The sequence below is a fragment of the Pseudopodoces humilis genome, chromosome 2 (assembly GCF_049639895.1).
Source record: "Pseudopodoces humilis isolate 2021_Gansu_Grassland_sample_001 chromosome 2, ASM4963989v1, whole genome shotgun sequence".
NCBI lineage: Eukaryota > Metazoa > Chordata > Aves > Passeriformes > Paridae > Pseudopodoces > Pseudopodoces humilis.
The window spans coordinates 74,717,748-74,739,098 of NC_142201.1; the positions used below are offsets into that span (position 1 = coordinate 74,717,748).

The window sequence follows — 21,351 nt, forward strand, 5'->3', positions numbered from 1 at the left end:
CAAAGCACATCATTTAACTTTTTCATCTTCTCGGACAAGGTCTGCAAGCAAATCCATATCACAACTGCATATTAGGATGCTCCTTGGATGATCTACCATCCAAAACTGGAAAAAGAATTGTTTCGAAGAACACTAAGTGGCCCAGACCAAACCTGCTTTGATAAATTAGAGGAAGGATGGGCCAGTCCGAGTGCTCAGGTAAATTTCTTGGCACCACTTCATTTAGCAGCATTCATGAAGCCTATGTATACATAAATAACCACAGATAAAATCATGCTTCGAAGGGTATGAACTTGTATCAGCTATACCATTTATGAAGACACTAGTAAAACCTCAGTGTCACAGCAGTCTTCAAAATTTTCATGGATAAAAAGAGGAGTTATCAGTGAACTGGTGACGGTGTGAAGAGTTTATTTGTTCTCTCCATTATTAGAATACAATAGTAAACTGGATGGACCATTAGACTGAAGCTGCAGTTAACACATTTTCTGTATTTTCTAAACTCATCACACTTAAAATCTTTCCTACTAGAAATCTCCTCTCTCTTGCATTTGAACTCTCTACTCTTTTCTTACATACAAAAATTGCTGCCTTCCATATTCACAAGATATAATGACTTAGCGAAATGCTTCACATACTCATGACTTCAAAGACAAACATTAATTATTATGAGACTATTTCACGAGAATCCACTTGGACTTTGACAAACAAAACCCTTTAAAAATAACTGCTACCCCTATATCCACAGTAGAGATTGCTAGATTGGGGGACAGGGGTAGGAGGTGGTGTAAAATTTTCAAGATCTTTCACTGATCAAAATACAGACTTGGTGATTTGTACTACTCAAACTACACATGCAGATCTACTATGCTTCCTTCAGCCTCTCTACTGTGAGACAAACACCTTTTATTATGATAGTTTCATGTGAAAGTAAAAGTTATAACTGAAAATGAAAGGCATGGCTTCCCTAGATTTTCAGTAAGAAAGCAAGAAGTGAAAAGACACCTGACTGACATAAAAAAGAAATACACTAAGATCATTTTTTGGAGAAAGAACAAGGAGCAGACAGAAACTAACAAGGTAGTAGGTAGACATTAGGGACAGGCTGTGAAAAGAAATATGAGAATATCACAATGTAGGATATTTAGAAACATAGAATCATCTATATTGGAAGATGACTTCAAGATAATCAAGTCCAAATGTCAACCTAACAAACTGACTTTTGTTTCCTCTTAAAAAACCCAAACCAAAATACAAAAAAGTCCCAAATAATCACACAAAACCTTATATTTAGGAATACAAGACATAAGAGCAAATACAAAACAAGTGCTCAGAAGACTGCAAAGCCCATGACTGACTCTGAAGCCAGAATGAGGCAGAGAGGGATTTCTCTTGGAGAAATGTACACCAGCAATATTAATTTGGTCATATCCTGATTTTAAGTCTGCATGTAGAATGTTAATTATTGATAGTGTAATGTTTTGCATCTATTACACAATACTGCTTCTTTGAAGTAGATCAAGTGCTGGCTGCTGAAAGAATACTTTCAAACCCAGTGCACTGTATAAAGGCCAGAAAAAAATACAATCTTACCTTAAACAAACAACGACAAACATATTCATACACTGTATGTTTCAATGAGCCAATAAGCAACTTTATTCTTTCCTCAGTATTACTTGAGTCCTAAAAAAGAAATTTCAGATTTCAAAAATTCCTGTTGAAGTAAAAAACTTTTCATGTACTTTGCAAATTTCAGCAAAATGACAGAAATAATCTAGACTCTACATGACACTAGACCTAAAAACATATTAAATTAATCTGCAGCTATCATTGATTAAATTGGAAATTCATGCTGAAGTATTACGAAATAAATATTTTGGCATTGAGTATTTTGACTATGAACATGATACAAATTTGTGTATAAGGTGAAATACGTTGAGAATGAGTGTACATTTTCTTCTCCTAACATTAATATTACTGAAATCTAATAGTTTTTACTTGATAAAAAATTGCTTATTCATTTAATTGAGTATTTAAAACTACTACTAAACAAGTATGTTGATCTTACACATAGTTATTAAACTTCTGGTGAAATTTGGCCCAACTGAAATGAACATTGTGGAAAATATCAAGTGTACACTGTCCTTCAAAACTCATAGATTGAAAGACTAATTCTAACAGGAAAAAACTTGAAAGATAGGACAAAAGAAGAAAGGGACTGGGGGGTAGGGAGTGTATTACAGGCAGTATGAGTTTCTTTCTACCATGCTGGAATTTGAAGATGAGTTTAAGAAGGGCAATTGGGCAATTGATTTGCCTAATATCTTTCCCATGTCTAATAGACCACTTGGCATGAAGAACTGGATAGAGGAGAAGGAAAAAAGAAAGCAAGCAGCAAAGGCAAAACCAGAAGTTGAGCTTTAAATAGGTAACATTATAGGCAGGAAGGAAAAAAAAAAAAATATTGAGTGTGAGAGTATGAACAAGAAGTTTAAATATCATGTTGTAGAAAAGAAAAAATGGGAACTTCAAAGAGGGCCAGTTCACATGGTCAGAACTGTGTTCCTAGTAATGACTGGAGCTGAAGGAGAGCTGTAATCTCCGATGCCAGAGTAAAGGGGAATCCAAAGGAAACATGATGAAAGGTTGGTGAATGACTTTCTCAGTCAAAAACAAAAAGAAATATGAAGAATTTTGGAGACGCGTAATAAAAAGAAAATACACTATTACTCAGTGTGAGCATTTAGATTTAAAGAGTGAGGTGACAATAAATCCATCCTTTGTTTCAATAAGAATATACTGGCCTTGGAATACAGATGAATAAAAAATACATTTTAAACAGGACAGGCTGCAGGCATGCTTACAAACTGTAAAAAAGCAGATATTTAGGACCTTCCTGGGGTAAATAAACCATGTAGAAATAGAAGTATTTTCTTATTCTACCCCTTGTTGATAAAATTAGCTTTATTAGCATTTTAGATAATTAATTAATTTAAATAAAGCCCTCAGTAAAGTTATAATCAGCCTTTGTTTTCCTACTTCACCACAAAGAACAAGCCTGAAATCACAAAGAGTTACTTTGCTTTCAGATAGTAGAGAAATTCTGTAATTTATATATAACATACAATAATTCAGAAGTCCACGTGCCTGTATTCTGACCATCTAAAGCAAAACAGGTCAGCATCACTACTTATTATACACTTCATCATCAGTTATTCTGAGCTTTTTTTAAAAAATGTCCAGAGTGACTAATAAATTCTAAGGATCAAAGCAGATGGATTCTTCTGCAGCACTAGCAGCATCAGGAGAAAAGCAAATACCTGCTCGCTTTGCAGAGCCCTTTGGAAAAGCCGCAGGAACGCCGCCAAACTAAAGCGGTACATATTATTAATTTTGGACAAGTCAGAGATAATGAAGTACATTTTGCTGGCACTCTCAGCCAAAGGGAGATAGGCATCCCTCTCCTGTGGAGAAAAACACACACATAAAAAACCCAGGTGTATTACTGCCACCTACTGATCATTGCATAAACATTTACTCATCCTGCCGAAGAAACATCCCTATGACTCCCACTGATTTAGAAAACCAAATCCTTTCCAAGCCTTCTAATTGAGGGATCAGCATTCCAGACTTCAACATTGTATTGAGACTTCAAAATGGGAAGGAAACGTTTTTAGCAAAGAATCAATTAAATTATGAAGAAAATGTTGGAAATTAATCCCTAGAGCACTAAGGTCTTTTCCCACCACAGAACACATCACAAAATTCAATTTTAAACTAAACAGAGACCACAGAAGAAAACTCTGAAATCTATCACAGAAAGAGGATGCCAGATGAATAGCATCACCTATGATCTAAACTCTTCCAATAGCAAGGGGCATATTAAGCAAAAACAACAATATGAACTATAATGTTTGCAGTAGTGGATGGCAAAAATAAAAACCCATTACTTGCCAAAATTCCTTTAATTCAAACTGGCAGATTTTAAATTGTGTACCTATTCAGCATATACAAAACAAAGCATTTTAATTACCGAAAATACTGCATGTACTTGCATATCCCAAATATCATTTATTCAAAAAGAATTAATTTAATATGTTACTCATAACCCCGTGGACGTATGCATCTTCTCTAGATGAAAGATTAATATTTTTAGCAGGAGAAAAACAGTACTTTGAAATATTCTTCTACCTTATCAAGGAAACTCTGAAGTCTGAAAGATTCAGCCAGTGATTCCTGGATGAGTGCACTGCTTGCTTTAGTTTGATTCAAAGATTCAATCAGATCCTTATTTTCCAATATATTGCCTTGTGATGTGGCAAGTGTCTGAAAAAAATAAAGTCATCTGTGTTACTTTTTTTTCCCTAAAATCCTGTAAAGTAACAATTTTTGAAGCTGTTAATCTTTCTGATCTGTACATATTTCTGAATCACTGAATGCATCTCAAGTGTTCTAGAAAACTTGTGTTTACTCCAAAAACGGAGACTTTTTTAAAGTATGGAAAATACAGCTCAAGAATATACTCCAAAAATCCAGACTGCCAGATTCTGAAACATCGGTTATCAGCAGGCTTTTGAGAAAGATTTCTATGATCAGAGTCTTAGGCACTAAAATCCCCATGGTAAATACAGATTAGGGTATTTCTTTCTTGTGTGTAACTCCCCATCTAACCTGAAGTTGGCTACTTATAACAACTTCCTGTACTCAGTCATTGATAAATTCATTTTCCTTCAAAAGCATTCCAATATCTCCTATACAATCTAGTTCTCATTTCCAGCTGAGATGAATATACACATTAGAACAATTTAAGTTATAATCAAAGATCACTTCAAAATCCTTGAGACTGCCCCACATTTTTCCTTAATTGTCCTCATTAAGAAATTAAGCAATTAATTTAACTTCTAAGAAGTGGAAAAATCTTGAATAGTTCACTTATATATAAGGTTTTTTACTAATCCTCAGTAAATACACAGCAATATATTTATTTTAGTCAGACAGAAAATTGGCTGCTTGTCAGTCAAGTCAGTTCTGAGACCTCCCCTGTAGGACAGCATTTTAGAATATTCGGAGACAGACATTCACCAGTTAGAGCAGTAGAATGCACTTACTTCTCTCCCTGATATAAGTTTAGGACAAGATCACCTGCTTTTCCAAATAGTCCAATTCATCCTTGAGGAATTGTACTGTGAGCTATGAGACAGCACCTATGTCTTTACTCCAAGGCTTTTAGAAGCAAATCAATGCAGTACTTCAGATAAAAGGGCATCACTGCTTGAAGATTAACTTAAATTTGCCTAGACCTCATCTAACATTGACTTCTTTGTCGATGAAGTCCAGGTAGCACCTGCCAGTTTCCACTGAGCCTTCTTCAGGGTCAAAGAGTATCTCCATTTCAGGATAACTTGCTAACAAGAATTACAAAATTGAAATCAACCTTGCTGTTACTACTCAGATGCCTTTTGTTGTAGATATCTTAGGCACCAACTTCTTTAAGTTTTGTACTTGATAATTAAGATTGGAAAAGTGAAAAAGATTTTTGAGTTCCAAGACCCTACAAAAAGTGTGTTCTAAAGTGAAATTTGTTTGATTGCATCTCTGAACCCTCAGCTTCTGGTAGACAATAAGATGTTAAAATGGTCAAATCTGAATGTGGAATTTTATTTGAGAGCAAGTTTCCCTCTCCCTGTAAGAGAAATCTGCCCCATCAGAGTTTTAGGAAAGGGCTGATCTTAGATTAATATAAAAGAGACTATTAACAGGGAGGTCAATAGGGGCAGTAAATGTGGAAATTCAGATCACATCAAATAATTACGCGCAAAATTCTAAAACTGAGCTATTAATCATACAATCATGGAACAGAATCATAAAATGGTTTGGGTTGGAAGGGAGCATCTAGTTCCAACCCCCCTGCCATGGGCAGGGATGCCACTCACTACATAAGGCTGCTCAAAGCTCCATCCAAACTGGTCTTGAACACTTCCAGGGCTGAGGCATTTGCAAGTTCTCTGGGGAACCTGTTTCCAGAGGTTCCCATAGGAACTGGTGTCATACCACTCTCAAGGCAAAGAATTTCCTTGTAATATCTAATCTAAACCTACCTTCTTGCAGTTTAAAAGCCATTCCTCCTTTGTGCTGTCACTGCACGTCCTTGTAATATGTCCCCCTTCAACTCTCTTGTGGGTCAGTGTAATAAATGGCCAGTCTAATCTGAAAAAACTATTATTTTATGCTAATCCATTCCACTCAATACTGCAAAGTTCTGTGACACCTACAGACTGAGGGGTTTAGCGCACCAGGTCAATTTTCCTGCATCTCTGACCTTTCAGAAAGACAGGATTCGATGATCCATTCTTACAAGCATGAAGTACAATTTATGTGAAATCCATGGCAAGACACAAACAAAAAATAAATCAGTCCTTCCTTGGAAGCTACCTTTTTTTATAGAGGTGAACAGCTGCTTCTGAGCATAAGTACTTTCAATAAAATAAAAAGATGAACTAAAAACTGAGAACATTAATTTTAAATGTAAGACAAGGAATGTTAACTGTAAAGAATCTTAACGCTCATTACTAATAGGAAACAATTGTGGAAGTTTTGAATTTTAAATGTCTCTCTCAGCAATCTTTCCATTTTGTAGTGGGAATTTTTCATTTTTTTCACAACACAGGATCATTTCTCAACTTGAAAAAGAATCATTTGACATGATTCACAGGCTTAGAAGTGTGGCTTTTTTTTCAATTCATCATTTCAAAATGAAATAATATAATTTTTAATAAAGTTTTCTCTTCTTGGTGTGTTAAAATTAATTAAATTTCTAATCAACCTACATCAGACTAAATCCAGCTCACCAAATTCATAAATTTAACTATGAAAATGCTTAATGTATTGAAACACTACAGTGCCATAACAGATGTACTTTCTTATCTACTCTACTCTTCCAATAGGTCCAAGCAAATAATGCCTTTATTTTTTCTAATCAAAACTCCTGGTGGTTCATTATTCCAGCACTTCCAGCATCTTCATTCAAACACAACAATGTGATTATTATCCTACTGGTCTAATAGATATTAAAGAGGTACATTTGTTTTACCTCCAAAAGAGAATCCTCAAGTTTAGCTAACTGTATCTTCTTATCTTCTTCCTGTTGTAACAGCTTTGTCTTCTGCTCTTCCAAATCAGGCTTTTCATGCTGAATTGTTAAAGCTAAAAGCTAAAAACAATGAGAGAAAACAAAAACTAAAGTTGCTTTTTTTTCTGCATTTCCACTTCAATAGGGGCCAGTTTTCCTGGATACATTGTATGATGTCAATTTCCTATCTCCAGAGGAAGGGGGAAATCCATATGGTTATCTATGCTTCACATTTTGAATTATATCTTACTTATCAAGATCTTATCTAAACCCCATTCTAAGCTGTTTGTTAGTGTAGAAAAACTTGTTTCATACCAAATCCCTTAATTGATCTCTAATCTTTTTTGCCTTTCTTCCATTTGTATGTTACATTTTGATTCCTAGACTTTATAGAGTAAACCTCAAAAGCTACTAGCATTTTAAAGGACATAAAACACACAGTATTTTGGTTTCACTCCATTTTTTCTGTACACAAAGTATCTTGATGACACCAGCATTACTCTCTAAGTAGGACACTGGAGAGCCATAACAGAAATGTTTCCATGGTACCATAAATGCATCTTGAACAGAAGGCAAAGGCTTAGCAATTAATCTGTTGCAACTGAAGTCAATGAGAACATTTTCATTTTCTCTACTGGACTCACTCCTTGGTTCCAAATTGCATAAAAATTTTACTATTTATATTTGTGAGCTCAAAAATACCTCCATAACCATTAACACAAACTGCACCACAGGGCTTCTTCCAGATGCTGAATGCAGCTATGCATGCTCCCTATACATACATTAGTTTTATTCTAAATGCCTACCTGTCCTCTTAAGCCACTTGCTGTTGTGGTAAAGTTTACTTCTGTAACAATAGAAGAAGCATCAGGTGGAATGAAGGGATTTGGGTTCCTTGTTGATAGAAAAAGACGGAACTCTTCATTGTAATCTATCATTTTTTCACCTATTTGTACAGCGTAACGGGGTCCTGTAAATAACAAGCAGATGTTATACTCACTCTGATTGGAACATTCTAAAATTATCTGAAAACAATGGCATTTGTGTAATACTTTATGACCAATGGATCTAAATATATTTTACATTATTTATTTCTAAATTGATTGGAAAAAAATACGAATTCGTAAAATTTAAAGAACACATCCTAACCTGCATTGTTAGAGACAGAAAAGTAATAACATAACAATAATATATGAAATTACATAGTAAGTAATTTCTGAGTAGCTTAATTATCCTTACCCAGAACACAAAGCATAAAGGACAAAAAATGTACTTGAAGTAAAAGTACTACTAACAACTTTTTGAAATCTTCAGACCATGAACAGGAGACAAAACACCACAGAACATGACCTCGAGAATCCCCCTTATGTGTAAGTATTTTGTCATGATTCAAACATATTCTTTCAGCTTTAAATATTGGTCTACCACCCTATACTAGCCATAATATATACTGGATAACTAAGATGGCTCAATATTTCCTCAACCAAATCCATTAGATTTCATCTCTGGATCTCTTATTTGTAGAAGGCTGATGTTGCTGAATAATCATAATTCTATTAAGATACTATTTTCTACAATAACTGTTAAAGAGCAAGTCAATGAAACTAAAAATTATGGAATATCTAGACAGTAGAACAAAAGAAAAATATTCCATCACGAAATATCCCATAGATTTGTATTATTAAATATATTTAACTTAATCATATTATGAAAGAAACAAGTGATTTATTAAACAACTGATGTCATGGTTTCAGCCTGTTAATACTCTTCATATTTCTCAATATGGATGTTACAAAATAAAATTACATGTACAGTCCCCCCACTCCTCTTCCACAACAGGTTTCCATTCTAGCAGGGTTAGAGAATAATACACAGATAATAACATTATTAGAGTAAGATTTTGCCTCCTGACACTGAAAAACAAACATGAACAGAACTATAAGATGAAAAGTGAAAATTTCCATTCCAGAAATCTTTCCAAGATGGCATACTTAGGTGCTTCTATATTTTTAGCACTGAGTGCAGATCAGAAATATAAATTTCTTGCTGTAACACTGGTAGAGATGAAAATCACATAACAATTTTGCCTCTATGCCAAAGATCAGAATAAATTTTAGGACTATGTTGTAAAAATGTCAAAGAGAAAATGGAAGCTGTACAAAGATGATTTACTGCAATGTATATGTTCACATTTTTAATTAACATTTCATTCCAAGTAATGAAGAGATGTACAGTTATCACAAGCAAAATAATGGAAACAGGTCCCCACACCCACATTTTGACAAAAAAGGAGTGCATGCTTGTTTATAAAATGATGGAAGAGATTCAGATAGTGACCCATTCTTCCTTTTCCAGCAACAGCTCTTTAGTTTGGACCTGCACAGACCTGGCATTAACATAGCTCATTAAAAGGCAAAAGAGGATGTCTGAGTGTTATGAGCAATTTTCCTGAACAAACTAGCATATTTGAATTTAATCTGCGTTCTCCACAGTTCTTCAGACACAGTCATCTTTCATACTGTATCTCATCAGCTCTCCAAAATTTGGCAGAAGCTAGAGAGGAAAAAAATAATTGGTAGTGCTCTACCTAACTCTCCACAGATCCGTGAAATCATCACTTTGGTGCCATTATTTTAATGAGTACAGAAAAGCAAGTGCATGTGTAATAGAAGACTGATTTAAAATAACACTTTATTTTCCTTAAACAGATCTTTTTTATATTTCTTGAGCTATTTTCATACAAAGTTCATATAGTAAATTACATGCATAGGTCATGGTACATGCTGAGGAATTACCACTTGAGGCAGAAATACAATTACAAAGGATAATGCAAATCTATTTTAGCTACTGTAATTTAGAAAGCACTTAATACACACATTGTTGTATTTTTTAATTCACGTTCTCTTGATATAATTTCAAAATATATAACATAATGCAACAAAATTCATGATGAGATACTAGCATAATTACAATTTACTTTTGTTAAACTTTTATTACAGTTTTCAATATTTAAAAAATTTTTTTTAAAGCAACTAAGTCCAAAGCAGTCACACAAACAGTTAGGTAGAACACATTATCTGTCCAAAAGTTATAAAGATATTATATTGCAAAACCTAAACACTGTGGTTTTTTGCTTTTCTTGCATTGGTTAAGGGACTCCTTTTACCAAATGCCACCATTCTGCTGATCTCTGTGACCCTTCCCATTCCAAGGGCACATCAGGAAAGACCTATGTGTGTGTCTTCTTTAGGTTCAGAAAAACGCAAGAGAAGCAGAACACCAACATTCTAAACCTTTGATTTCTAACTAACACTAACAGTGACACTAACAGTTGTGTAACTTCTGGTTTATTTAAGGCCCAAGTTTCCAGTTAAAACTATGTTTTGAAATAATCACTAAAAATTAACTTTAAATTTTTGAGAGTCTATAAAAACATATTATTTTAACTTTAATTAAAAAAACAAAAGATTCAATATTTTTCAGTATTTTTCCACTTGTTAAATAAGAACGTATCTCCAATATATTTTATGCACTGAAGTGTTAGTAGCAGGTAAATACTACAGAGGGAAAAAACTACACAATATTCATATTTTCAGAAAAATCAAGTTTTATATAAATAGATCTAAACTACAGAAGTGTTGAGCAAGCATTTGCAAAGATCTTGGTGATTTACCTTGAGCAATAAGATCTTTTCTTAGCAATGGGTAAAGCACAGGTTCCACTCCATCCATTTCCTGTATAATAAGTGTCTTCCCAAATCTCACTGCCAGCTCAAGAGCAGTTAGGAAGTTGGTGTCCTGGATAAACAGAAATACATTCCTTTGATTCATGCTTTTTTGAAAAATGTAAATACTTCAGAATGAGTAGGAAGGCACTACACCAAATAATACAAATATAAAAATCAATAGTATAGATGAAAAATCCTATTAGAGGCTTATGATATTACAGGGTTTAGCCACAAATGCTTAGTTTAAATAAAGTTGATCTACTGATCAAGAAGACCTATTTATCATGCCTAGATCTTCAAGTGCTGCATCAGAAGAGAGCGGGTTCACTGTCATGTCTGCCAGGCACACCTGGAAGCCCTGGCCAGGTCTCGTATCTCAAATTTTAATACGTAGCTACGTGTCAAAACTGAACCAAGCACAGGATTCCCATTATTAAGAGGTCTACATGCAGTCTTTTGTTGCAAACAGGTGTTTAAACATGCATGTGGTGCTTTTGATCCCATTAGTCAATAGAGATCCCGACAATATAGACAACAGGGGTTAAAAGGTAATCAGACCAATCAGCTAGCAGGACAAACAAATCAATTACCCAAAGATATGCTACCTACCACCGTCAGAGAGTATCTACAAGGGCTCCACAGAGCCAGCAGGGATCTGTGGAAAACCTACATGTTGCTGAAGCAATATTTTGAGGTCAGGTGGAGTTCAGTAAGGGACTCCTGAATAGCACCAGATGCCTGCCTGTGTGTGGGCAACTGAGCCCCACCTGGCCAGTCAGGTAAACAGTTTCAAGAACACAGTGAATTTCAGGTACCTTAACCTCAAGCTGAAATCACATTTGCTCTTTCCAATGTAGATAATACAATACAACAATCACAGGGAATTAAGTGTATATATACTCCTGAAATCCAGTGAACTGCAACCAAGTATACAAAAGACCTCTCTATATGAAAATCTTTTCTATCTTCTTCTCAGCAGGGAATATGACGTTCTCGGAGACAGTAGCACAAAGAGGCAAACTTATAGAAATAATACATGTAGAAATAATGTAGAATAATAATAGATGTTGACCCTCCAATTTTAAATAACCTAGAACTCTGTGAGGAATTTATTAACTAATTTTTGGTGATTGCTATTATACGCATTTAAAAACTACTATGTAAAATATGGAAAAGAGAAAGCTCAAATGGAAAAGACCAAGAGTAAATACTACACCTGTTGGTTAATAATTTCCAAACGTGATTCCTTCAAATGTGTCTTCAACCATTCAGTAGCCCGGAAAGAAGGGTCTATCAAAAATGGGCAAACTTTACTCTAGGGAAAAAAAAATAAAATATATTTACTAAAATCTGTTTTAAGGAAAAATTGGAACACTTTTTTTAGATCTCCAAAAAGGATGATAAATCAAGATAAATTCAAACTGGAGAAAAATTGTTAACTGATTTGAATCATAAATAATCTAATCAAATCACATGCAATAAATGCAGATTCTCCTCATGCCATTAAATATTTACTTTTTAATAGATCTAATAAATGACTAGAATATGCCTTATATAATCATATATTATGTGTTATATATATCTGTATATATTATAAAATTGAATATTTTCCTTTTCTCAAGTATTATTAGACAAATAGATATGTATATATACATATATATATATATCTGCATATAACCTTTTCCTTTTCCTGAGAAAAAAAGTAATAGAAATTATATGCCAAAGTGAACATACATAGGACATAATCTTCCACTGGTAGTATTGGTGTTAATGACTATTTACACTTTAAGCCTGAATAGACTGGTGTGGAAAAAAAAGTAAAAGCAAAAATAAAAACATGTATTTCCTTTAAGAGTTTTTTTTTTCCTTTTGTTACAAAATGTCTGTTGTTACATAAGTATTTCTTTCTGTGTGTGTGTGTTCTGTGATGCCAATAAAAAACACAAATTAAAGAGTTCGAGTCGCCATGTTACTGAAATTTGTAAAAATTTAAATACTTCCAAGACAAGACAAAAAAGTAAATTTACCTGCAAGATGACAAGAGCATTTTCTATTGAAAGGTCATCTGAAGGCAAACCTTCACTTTTCCAAACTAACTCCTCACTTTCCGTACACAAGAACCGACGTAAATCAAACTCTGACAAATGAAAGTTTAAGTTTCTGTCATCATTTACAGTCTGCATAATTCAAAAGCATTTACCAGCCTATACAGAACAGAGACTTTGTCTATCAACAGAGTGCAAGTTAGTAGATCTCCCTTTAATCTATTCTTTTATTGTTTTTATTGAACTGATTATTAATAAGTAGCTGATGTCACAGAAATATTTTATAGTTTTGCTAACACACAGATAAGAATGATTACTGAAAAAGCAGAAGCATTCAGAATGCACTGGCAAATTTACAACGGTTAATGTGAACACATTCATTTTTGTAAACTTTTCTTTTTAAGCAAGGACTATAAAGATACAATTATTTATACATATTTATAATCTTAATAATTTTATAGAATGATTCTAACAAATTGTCTGTCAGTATGTAGAAATATATATTGAGTAAGAAAACATCCATTCTCATTTGGCAGTACAAAGACAATTGAGACTGTTCATTAGAACTCACTGGCATTTCTCACTTCCTCAATCAAGCTTAATTACTTGCATGCAGACACTAACACACACACAAAAATTACTTTCAAGGCCTGCTGATTTGGTCCATTCATCCAAGCTGTTTTTCCTCTGATCCTCAGGGGCAGCAGAAAGATACGTAATAAATGCAGCTGCTAACTGAGCTCTTTTAGGCAATGTAGCTAGTTCATCTGTTATCTCTGACACCTTCAAAAAAAGAAGTACAGAAAGTATAGGTGTTTTGCAAACAGAAACTGCATTAATACATTTCATCAGTTACTAAAATGTCAGAATTAAGTCTGCCTGCCACTGGTAATACAGTTGAGACATTTCTCCTCTCTTATTCCAGGCACCTATACCCAGCTAAGACACATGGAGGTATGGAGAAAACTCCTTTCAGCTCTGAAAGAGAGTCCAACCGCTGACATGTTCAGCCACCACAGCAATTACATTCTTGGGATTGAAAACCATCAAATAATGTTTATGTTTGCTATTAAATACTGGGGGATTTTTACACGTTTGGTAGCAAGGTTATAAGTATGGTGAAGTAAAAACCAGTTCCAGAAAACAGGAAAGCTTTGTTTTCTACTGAGAAATCAAAAAATGTGCACTGGGAGACATGCAGAATGACAGTAACCCATATTCTCCAGGCAGTGCAAAAACTGTATTTTGAAATTATCAGCTGTAAGGTGTACTTATGAAAATTTTCACTAACCTGTGTGCTCCATCTTTTGTGCTCCCTATCAAGTTGATTTATCAGTACCTCTGCAGCTTTCAATGTTTTCTGAGCTTTACTTAGTTCTGCTTCAAGTTTTGCTGCTTCTGTTGTTCTGTTCTGGAACCTGTAGAACAAATAATCTTTGTAATTGCTATAATGACACAAATAGTTATTTTCAAGGAAGTTTAATTGATTGAATTTGTAATGAATGCCTCACTTATTGTTAACAAAAAACACAACTGCTGTAGTTCTTTTTTAATATACCTTCTGCTTCTAATTGACAAGTGGGCTTGTAAGACTTTTAGCCAACAAAATTTAGATGGATGCATAGGTGAGACTTAAAAATAGATTTGAAATACAGACTATAATATCTGAAAATCATTCCTTCTTCTACTTAAACAGCCTGACAATTTTAGTAATTGTGTAAAGTTTTGTCTAGCCCTAGTCAGGACAACAGCAGGCTCAGTGCCATACCCTACATTTGTAACTATTTGGTAAATTTTATCTATTAAATGTTTAAAAAAGAATATTACTAATTTACATGGATGAATCCAGTTCAATTCATAGTAGTCTAATTTGTAAACTAATATGAAGTAAGAAAAAGCCCAAAAAACAGGCATGGTTTAGGTATTATTCCATACTGTTCAATATCTAATTAGTTTGATTAATATTTAAAATAATTAATACATTTAATCCACCTTCAAAATAGTATGTTTATATATTACTTTATATATATAATAGATGGTATAGAAATTAATATATTTAACTCTAATATATTAATTAATCTAAGAATTCATTGTATAGTTGATTTACAACAATTCAAGAATTATCCTTTTTTCTTTTTTCAGCATACAAAACATGACTTTTAGTAATATGTACATACGTCAGGTTGCAAAGTATCCCCTATACAAAGTACATAATAAAAATATCAAACTAAAAAACTTGGATTAAACAGAATTTGGAGAAAGTATAAACGTTTACCAGATCTATTTTTATGCCTCTGTGAGTCATGTACTTGATGAGAGGCTAAGAAAATAGGAGATAGCTAACTAGCTGTCAGAAAAGTAGGCCACCCTAAAAGAACTAGAACTGCCTCTCCTCAAGCTGTGAAGTTAGTAGAAGTTTCGTATAGGAATTTTTCCAAAGTCCTAAGGAGTCATTGAAGCCCTCTGTGATTCAGAAGGTGATAAATGTACTGTTTACCTTTGACATCTACAAGGCCTACAAGAATAAAGGCTACCAACACAGGCAGTAGTGAGAAGCAGGTACTTTTAAGGAGCATTTATTTCATCTGATCAAGGAGATGAACTGTAATCTAATAGTATTTATCTCCACTGAGAGTACAGATAGCCTAAACATCACTACTTCTATCGTCAATATCTTGTAGTACAGGAAGTTGTATCTCCTTAGATAAAATTCATGATTTGTACTGTAAAATCATCAATGTTTTAAATTTATACCTTGAAATAAAAACCCCAACTTACTTGTCTTTCAGTTCTAATACTTTTTGACCAACAGAGTTCAGAAGATCCTCTAACTTCTGTTTTCTGTCTTCAGTTTTCTTGAGATTACTATAAAAATGTAACACATGTTAAGACTATGGCCCCAAAGGAAAAAAAAAAAGAATAAATATAACAGGAAAGTAATTTACATAGAGGTAGTTCAAAGATGTTCTTTGTTGTGTTTTATATTGAAATATATATTTTCACATGTAAAATCTTTTGAGTACTTCTCAACACATAGTTTTTAAAATGGAAACCAAACATCCCACTCCTAAAGATCAGAAGTAATTCTTCTATTACAGAATTTTAAGACATGGAAAAACAATGAGTACAGATTCCTCAGATTACGGATGGTCATAGGACAATGTCTTACCTTTCAGATCCTAAGGAGAAACTATGCTTGGTACATGACTCAAAAAGAGGAACTGTATATCTCATAAAATAACACCAGTTTCACTGAGAAAATACATTTTTAGCATACCTATGATGCTAATTTCTCCCTGACAGTATTCACCTGAGACAGGTAACTCATGATTGTACAAAAAACGTCCAGGGTGTAGCTTCCAGGAAAAAGAAACTACTGCATGCTTACTCTTTCTGTCTCAGCATGTATAGTTTATTACCTCTGGATGAGGTTATCTTTTATCTTTGGTTTTTAATAAACTTCACACAGAATCACAGAATTGCTAGGGTTGGAAATTACCTCTGGAGATCATCTAGGCTCCTATCCCCCTGCTAAAGCAGGATCGTGTCCAGGCACAATTTTAATATCAGAGGAGGAGACTCCAAAACCTCACTGGCAGCTTGTTCCAGTGTTCTGTCACCCTCAAGTGAAGAAATCCTTCCTCATACTCAGATTCCTCCTTGGCAGCTTCAGTTTCACCCAATTCCACCATTGGAATTAAAAATACTGATTTTGTCATAGAGTCTAACTTACGCTTCCAAGACAGACTTTTCTTTTTCCAAAGGCTGAATTCGTTCTAGGACATGGGAATACTGGATGTTGGCAGTCACCCAAGCTGCTAATGGAGCAGCTGCAGTACTGGCTCGTTTAGCATTCTGAAAAATTCAGTACAAGAAAAGTTCTTACAAGAAAGTCCTTGAAGTATAATGGTGGAAGAGATACAGGATAAGTAACTGCAACAGATTTTCTGGTTACCAGCTTCAGCATGCTAATAAGCCAACTCTTCTAATGAGCTAATCTTTTAAATTGTTACTAAGATTATATTGAAGGCCATGTAAATACTCAACGGGTATTTTTACATCCATGAAGCTAAACTGAAATTAACAAGTTTCAAATCAATGAATGATTTATTAGACTCTTACTGTTATAAGGACCACAAAGAAGACAGTTACAATTCCTTGGTCCGAGTTTTACTTTATAGCAGTAGAAAAATCTCTGAGTACTTGACTCCATCATGACTTCTTACCCTACTCCTCACTCACCAGCCAAATTCTCACTTTAGGAGGCAGTGTGCAATAGAGTAATCTCTGCTACACCTTTATCTGTTTATACTGACACATTCTGTAAGCAGAATTCATCACTTTTTCTCTAACTTAAGATCATCCTAAAAATTAGCTGGCAAACAAGGAAATCATATATTTTCTTTTGGTCTTTTTTTGTTTTTGTTTTCACTTTACATAATGCAATCAGGAATTACCTTTGGATCAAAAGATGCTCTGTTTTTAGAAAGAAGTTCTTCAACACTCTCTCGTATTTCTTTTGGAATGTTACGGGCATCAAATGATCCTATGTCCTCCCTTACACTTCTTTTGGCCAAGAAACTGTAAAAATAATTAAATAACTAAGTGAAAAAGAAACTAATGTTAAAAAGGTTATATCCATATGAAACCCAGCAATTCTGAGCACAAGATTCCTGACTAGAATAGAAAATAGTTCATACTGTAAATTAATGTTTAATTTTACAGGTTAAATAAAATTCTCACCTCTTCATGCTCACCCACGATGTATCAAAAATCCCCATCAGCCGCAGAACTCCCTCTAGAATGTCTCTGATTATGTCAGGGGGCATCCGTAGCGACCGGATTTCTAACAAAGCCTCTGGCTTTATATTTCCAACAGCTAATTTAGCTTCATTAACCAATGGCTTTAAACATGAAAGCACATTAAAAACAGAGATAAGGATACATGAAACTGAACAATTTCCATTCCAGTTTTCATACAATTTCTTGTTCTTTTTAAATACTTTATTACTTAAGAAACTACCATTGATGCAGATTCATGTTTACGAAAAAATTGCTATGTTTTTTATAAGTGATAGTAAGTATACTTCCATATAAAACGGCATAATATAATCCTGACATTGTGATACAGGTATCTCTTAATAATGATGCTAACTACTATTTATAGGCATGACTGGGGATCTCTTCGTAAACAGCCACAGAAGTACAGGTCACAAAAGCTTTCTATTTTCAGCGGCTAAACAAATCCTTCACCCTTATCAACAAAGCAACAAAATGGACAGGAAAGAAAAGGAAGTTACAGATTATCACTAAAGACTGTGAACACCTTGCACATCCTTCATATTTATCAAAGGCCACAGAATGAGTCTAATCCTGTAGTTCTATGTCACTTTCAATACAAGGATATAATCCTTGGTACCTATGATATTTAAAAAGAAAAAAATTAAGTTTTGCTGTTCTCTTAGTCTTTAGTATAAACTCAAAATGCATGCTATGAAAAATACAGACTAAAAGCAACAACTGAACACACATACATCCCAAAAAACCTGATGCTTAACAGCTATAAAATCTCTTGAACAAGCAGTTTGCTGTAGCATCATTAGGATATATATTTTTCAGGATTTAGTAATAACTGTAAATTATGTCTCACTAAACTATTTCCGATCAGCTGAGAGCACCAAGCCCTATACTACCACCTTGATCAAGGCAAAGTAATGTAGTTGGTCTAGATAACATATAAGTAATTGAAAAATATTACATAAAATCAGCAGAACTCAGCTGTAGAGCATGGCAGCATAGAAATAGCATGTGAAGGCAAGACTAAGCTTGAAAACTCTTCCTGTAATTACTGGCTAACAGAGCACAAATGCCAAAATGACAATCTCTATTTGCCACATGGAATACTGTTTTCTAATGCATGAAAGTTTAAATATCAAAATAATTTAGATTAAAATTTAAGAATTGCAAGGATAAATTTTGCACAGCAGGATATAAGTCAGATAAAATCAGACTGCAAAATATTACTTTTCCTTATCAGCTCTTACCTGAACCTCTTTCAGTTCATCTTCAATTTTTCTTTTTCTTTGTTCTATTTCTGCAGCCTCTTCTGCTATTCGGCGTTTTATTTCTTCCATTTCTGCTTTTTGCTCACTAGCACCCTGTAAAAAAAATAGAATTCCTTTAGTTTGCTCATTTACACAGATTTTATTCCTTTAGGTCGCTTATTTCTTTTAGTCTTCATTTTAATAATTTGCAATAAAATTTGCAATAAATTGCGAATAATAATTTGCAATAAAACAGCTGAGTCTATTTGATATCAGGCAGGCTGGCTAAGTAAATGAACTATATGGAATAAGCATAATTTGCTTTTACTGTGTGTCCTTCCTTTTCTTTACCAAATACCAGATCTGTACCTCTATCTTTAAGGCTTACTATGAGTTTTTTCCCCTTGTCAAAGGATTGTCCATTCCTTAGCAAGATATTAGCCTTCCTCTAAAAGCATAAGAGTGACAGCCTCTGTAACATTCCTACTACATTTGAAAGTACTATTTTCCTGTCATTGTCTTTGTCCTAATCTCATTTCTATTTCAATTTCTTTTACAACACCATTAAAACACTATTTTCTATATTGTTCATAAAAGCAGCAGTGGTATTGGAACTACAGCTTACTAGTCTAGAATTACTAACCATGGTATGGTTTCTTTATTTGTAATTTTGTACCAATTTGTCTGTAAGGATAACTGTCTTATGCCCTATATGTATATTTTTATTTGGGTTTACTTTTTTTTTTTTTTTTTGGATTTGTACTGTGCCTATCAGTGTCTACAGGCAGACAGTAGCTATTAGCCATCTCTAGGAATCCTAAACACTTCAGTACAAGAATTAATACCTAGTATATAAAACTACAGTAGAAGGGACCTTACATGTCCTTTATCCATTGAGGATATGTGTATAAAATAAAATACTAATATTCTAGGCTCAGATCACCTAAAAGATACAAGACAACATAGACCAGAGTTTGTGTTTTTTCCAGTATATAACACATTATCATCACCAGCAATTGTCAAGTTGAAGTTGTAGCAGAAAGTAACAGATGCATAAAAGCAGAGAAAATCTTAAAATAACAATAATCCTCTGAGCACTTAACCCAAGCTACAGATCAGCATGTTATTGAAGATTACATTCAAATCCATAAAACATTAGCTACATAAAACTAGATCAGACACTTCATGCAAATGAACATGTAATGAATGATCACCCTGAATAAGAAAACCTTCACATTCAGTCCTAGGTCAAAAGCTTTTCTCTGAAAGGAGATTAAAAGAGTCTGTATGTATTAGAGCTCTCTCTGTTATGTAAGCTAGATCATTTGAAGTGACATTAAAATGTTAGAGGGAAGCTATACTTTATGCTAATCTAAATTATCAGACTTCCACTGTAATTTTTCTGATGTCAGTAGGGCCATCGTGTTTCATTGCTTTTTGGCCTACTCTTTGATTTTCTCCTACAGTGTAGATGTGTTACCCACTTACCTGTAACTCTACTGGACAATAGCAGACACAGATTTAAAACCAAAATCGTCAACACACCACGCCAACCATCACTATTCAAATGCATGTACTACAGAGCCTAAAAGGACTAAAAACTGCCAACAGGAAGAGACTTACAAAGATGGGAAGTAATGGACCTTTAAAGCACTGTGAAGCAAATGGTTTGAAAGACCAGGCATCTACTCTACTGCATACAAAGAATGAGTTTGACAGCTTTTTTCCTTTTCTTTCCCCCGCTTTTGATGTGATTGTATACACCACCTGCATAGATACTGTAATTTCTTGAAGAGCAGCATCAGCTTCATCCTGCTTCGTTTTGAGTAAAATGCTTTGTTCTCCAGCTTTCCTGTTCAGTTCATCCACCAGGGCTTTAGCTTCATTCAGCTTTGAAACACCTGCCTATAAAAGTTTATAGGTAGCAGATATTTAGTAACAAATTTTAAGTGAATTTAAATGCAACTTTGCTACAAATAGTATGGACAAACTAAGAATAATGTAGACTATTTTTCTTTTGTTTTAATTAACATTCACATTTTCTTGATATTATTTAACCCAAAAATTACATCTGGCAGTTCTACATGTGTGGCCCTAAGGTCTATTACTACATCCAGAAGACAAAAAACAAATGTCAAAATAAACTTTTAATGAAACAACAACTAGCACATATTCTTTTTCCCAATAATTCAATCCCATTTCAGTTAACTGATATTAACTCAATGTAACTATATCTCAATAAAATTTAAACAGAATAAAACAAAATCGATTATATGATTTCTACATATTTGTACACTCTTTAAAAAACATATATATATAATAAAGTTTCAATTACGCTTAAGATTAACTCTTTTCTTTAGTCACACTTTCTATATTGTTTACTTTATGCTAATTATATAATACCAA

At 33.8% G+C, this 21,351-nt stretch overlaps 1 protein-coding gene across 2 annotated transcripts in view; it reads right to left on the reverse strand.

Moving 5' to 3' along the window:
* DYNC2H1 (dynein cytoplasmic 2 heavy chain 1) overlaps positions 1-21,351 on the reverse strand; it is a 140,981-nt gene that overhangs the window by 71,114 nt on the left and 48,516 nt on the right. For both annotated transcript variants that reach the window (XM_005516220.3, XM_088051195.1), the window contains 16 exons: positions 20,713-20,850; positions 18,946-19,059; positions 17,645-17,805; positions 17,359-17,482; positions 16,635-16,756; positions 15,680-15,766; positions 14,193-14,319; positions 13,543-13,684; positions 12,884-12,993; positions 12,073-12,171; positions 10,803-10,926; positions 7,936-8,099; positions 7,091-7,210; positions 4,192-4,326; positions 3,321-3,464; positions 1,594-1,683 (listed from right to left, as the gene is read on the reverse strand). In XM_005516220.3, the coding sequence (XP_005516277.2) occupies positions 1,594-1,683; positions 3,321-3,464; positions 4,192-4,326; positions 7,091-7,210; positions 7,936-8,099; positions 10,803-10,926; positions 12,073-12,171; positions 12,884-12,993; positions 13,543-13,684; positions 14,193-14,319; positions 15,680-15,766; positions 16,635-16,756; positions 17,359-17,482; positions 17,645-17,805; positions 18,946-19,059; positions 20,713-20,850 (2,001 nt within the window). The remainder of the gene's footprint in view (positions 1-1,593; positions 1,684-3,320; positions 3,465-4,191; positions 4,327-7,090; positions 7,211-7,935; positions 8,100-10,802; positions 10,927-12,072; positions 12,172-12,883; positions 12,994-13,542; positions 13,685-14,192; positions 14,320-15,679; positions 15,767-16,634; positions 16,757-17,358; positions 17,483-17,644; positions 17,806-18,945; positions 19,060-20,712; positions 20,851-21,351) is intronic.